Source organism: Hyla sarda, chromosome 1 (assembly GCF_029499605.1).
Source record: "Hyla sarda isolate aHylSar1 chromosome 1, aHylSar1.hap1, whole genome shotgun sequence".
NCBI classification, from domain to species: Eukaryota; Metazoa; Chordata; class Amphibia; order Anura; family Hylidae; genus Hyla; species Hyla sarda.
The window spans coordinates 405,525,776-405,528,981 of NC_079189.1; the positions used below are offsets into that span (position 1 = coordinate 405,525,776).

General features: G+C 42.8%; 1 protein-coding gene across 1 annotated transcript; it reads right to left on the minus strand.

Annotated features, from left to right (window-relative positions):
• Positions 1-2,038: 2,038 nt before the first annotated feature.
• On the minus strand, positions 2,039-2,971 carry LOC130267254 (olfactory receptor 6-like). Its single transcript, XM_056516740.1, has one exon. The coding sequence runs from the start codon at positions 2,969-2,971 to the stop codon at positions 2,039-2,041; it is 933 nt and encodes a 310-aa protein (XP_056372715.1).
• Positions 2,972-3,206: the final 235 nt, after the last annotated feature.

Genomic DNA, 3,206 nt, shown 5'->3' on the forward strand with positions numbered 1-3,206 from the left:
CGAACGCCACCTTAGACCGTTCTGAAGGAAACAAGTCCGACAACATCTCCATATGCAGGGAACACTGAGACAAAAATCCACGGCAGAGTTTAGAGTCCCCATCAAATTTGTCCGGCAGGGACAAGCGGAGGTTAGGAGCGGCCACTCGCTGCGGAGGAGGTGCAGGAGCTGGCGGAGGAGATGGTTGCTGCTGTAGCAGAGGCAGAAGTTGCTGTAACATGGCGGTCAACTGCGACAGCTGCTGTCCTTGTTGGGCAATCTGCTGCGATTGCTGAGCGACCACCGTGGGAAGATCAGCGAGACTTGGCAGCGGCACCTCAGCGGGATCCATGGCCGGATCTACTGTCACGATTCGGCTTCCAGGTAGTGGATCCTCGGTGTCAGCGAGGGATTGGCGTGGACCGTGCTAGTGGACCGGTTCTAAGAGGCTACTGGTTTTCACCAGAGCCCGCCGCAAAGCGGGATGGTCTTGCTGCGGCAGTAGCAACCAGGTCGTATCCACTAGCAACGGCTCTACCTCGCTGACTGCTGAGAAGGCGTGGGACAGAAGGACTAGGCAGAGGCAAGGTCAGACGTAGCAGAAGGTCGGGGGCAGGCGGCAAGGTTCGTAGTCAGGATGGGTAGCAGAAGTTCAGGTACACAGGCTTTGGACACACTAAACGCTTTCACTGGCACAAGGCAACAAGATCCGGCAAGGGAGTGCATGGGAGGAGGTCAGATAATGGCAGGGAGCAGGTGGAAGCCAATTAAGCTAATTGGGCCAGGCACCAATCATTGGTGCACTGGCCCTTTAAGTCTCAGAGAGCTGGCGCGCGCGCGCCCTAGAGAGCGGAGCCGCGCGCGCCAGCACATGACAGCAGGGGACCGGGACGGGTAAGTGACCTGGGATGCGATTCGCGAGCGGGCGCGTCCCGCTGTGCGAATCGCATCCCCAACGGCCAAGACAGTGCAGCGCTCCCGGTCAGCGGGACCGACCGGGGCGCTGCAGGGAGAAAGACGCCGTGAGCGCTCCGGGGAGGAGCGGGGACCCGGAGCGCTAGGCGTAACAGCTACTACTACATCAGCTTCAGTCATCTAGATGAGTGGCCATTTACAAGATTTGATATGTGCTTGAATGTGTTTCTTGCATGATTTCTGTCTGGTTTCCCTGTTCTGTCCTGTGATAAGTCCTGGGGGTATCTGAGTATTGGGAGCCATTGTTAACACCCAGGAAAGGCATCTGCTAATAGTGAAGCCTGGATGTGCAGTCTAGCAATCCATTATCATTTGAACACTTTGCCCTACGGCACAAAGCAAGATCTATAAAGGAAAATGTAGGGGGTGGATCTCTATTATAGCAGGGACTAGGTAGTTATAACTTTTAGGTGGGATTTGTGGCTTTTCTATAACAAAAGTGACATTTGTAGCTTTTTTTTTTGTGACTCATTTAAGTTGATAATGTTTTGTTTTGTTTTCAATTAACCGAGGAAGTTATATATTTCTTATACTTGATGCCTTACACAATAGCAAAAAGTTAAAGAAAAGTAAGAATACAGCAATGTCTTTACCAAAACGTTTAATTATATTCATATTGAATAAATACAATAGAAACAAACACATGAGAGTAAATTAAATGTATACAAATAAACACATAAAAGAGTAGAGTAGTTAACCAACTAGTAAATTTTGCTATGAAAACCAGAACCAATTCTCAATATCTTTCCTGAATTATTTTTTATTGAAAATTACAGCTTAAGCTGATAGCAGTAAAATGGATCAATAGGCCAAGTCATAGGCTGGAATGACATATGCAGTTTTCGTGGCAGTTTTTTGAGTCAAACACAAAAGTCAACATATAGGGTATGTCTGGAAATTACACTGAAGGACTAACAATAGACAAACATGTGACAAAAGAGTATCACTTTGGCATACACTTGGCCAGTATACCTGTTTCTTGCTGTCAATATCATAGAAAAATACTGTAAGTTCCCTGAACCTAAAAGATCCTATGAATGTGAAAATAAAACATTTATTTTAGGTAGTAAGTAAGATTTTATATTTACTTAAAACATAGTCTTAATGTATTTTTTATAGTTTTTTTTACCTCCACATTCCTAAGGCAATAGATGATGGGATTTAAAAGTGGAGTCAAAATTGAATAAAAAATAGACACATATTTACTGCTATCAAATGGACTAATCTTCTTTGGCCTTGCATAGATAAAAAAGGTTGTAGAAAAAAAAATGGCCACTACTGTAAGATGTGACGCACATGTGGAGAAGGTCTTTCTCCGTCCAGCACTGTCTGAAATCTTTAATATTGACCATATAATACATATATAGGTGAACACAATAACAGCAAGGGGAATAAGACAAACCATCATGCCTAAAATAAAATCCACCAATTCAGCAAGAGAAACATCTGAACATGCCAAATTCAGCACTGGAGAAATATCACAGAAAAAATGGTTGATAACATTGGGGCCACAGAAGGACAATCTGAAGATGAAGATGACTTTTGACATAGCTATGGCAAACCCAGACACCCAGGAGCCGACTGCCAAATATAGGCAAAAAGTGTTACTCATAATGACTGTATAACGCAGAGGGATACATATTGCCACATACCTGTCAAAAGCCATGACTGCTAAAAGAAAGCATTCAGTGCAGGCAAGGGACATGAAAATATATAACTGAGCCATACAGGCAAAAAAGTAGATCTTTTTGTTTTGAGTGAGGAAGTTATTTAAGAGATTCGGTACAGTGACTGTGACATAACAGATTTCCAGGACAGATAAACTGCATAAAAAATAATACATTGGTTTGTGTAGTAAAATATTCATTTTGATGGTTACAATGATGACCACATTTTCAGTCACAGTTAAAATATATATTGAGAGGAAAAAATAAAATAGAACAAATTGATACTCTGGATATGTTGGGAATCCAACTAAGATGAATGCTGTGATGTTGTTACTTTGGTGCCTCTCCATAGTTACACTGAATTTTGGTGAACTGTACTGGAGGCTTAAAAGCACATTGTCTCCAAGACCAATTCTAGAGAAAATAAAAGTAATCATGATAAATATGTAGTAACTGAATATGTGACTGCTACTGCATCATACTTGAGGGCATAGGGTATACACTCTGAGAACATACATGATCAAGTAGCACATGAGCAAACAGCCTGAAAAATAGGAAAATAATACAGGAAAATGTGTTTTATAA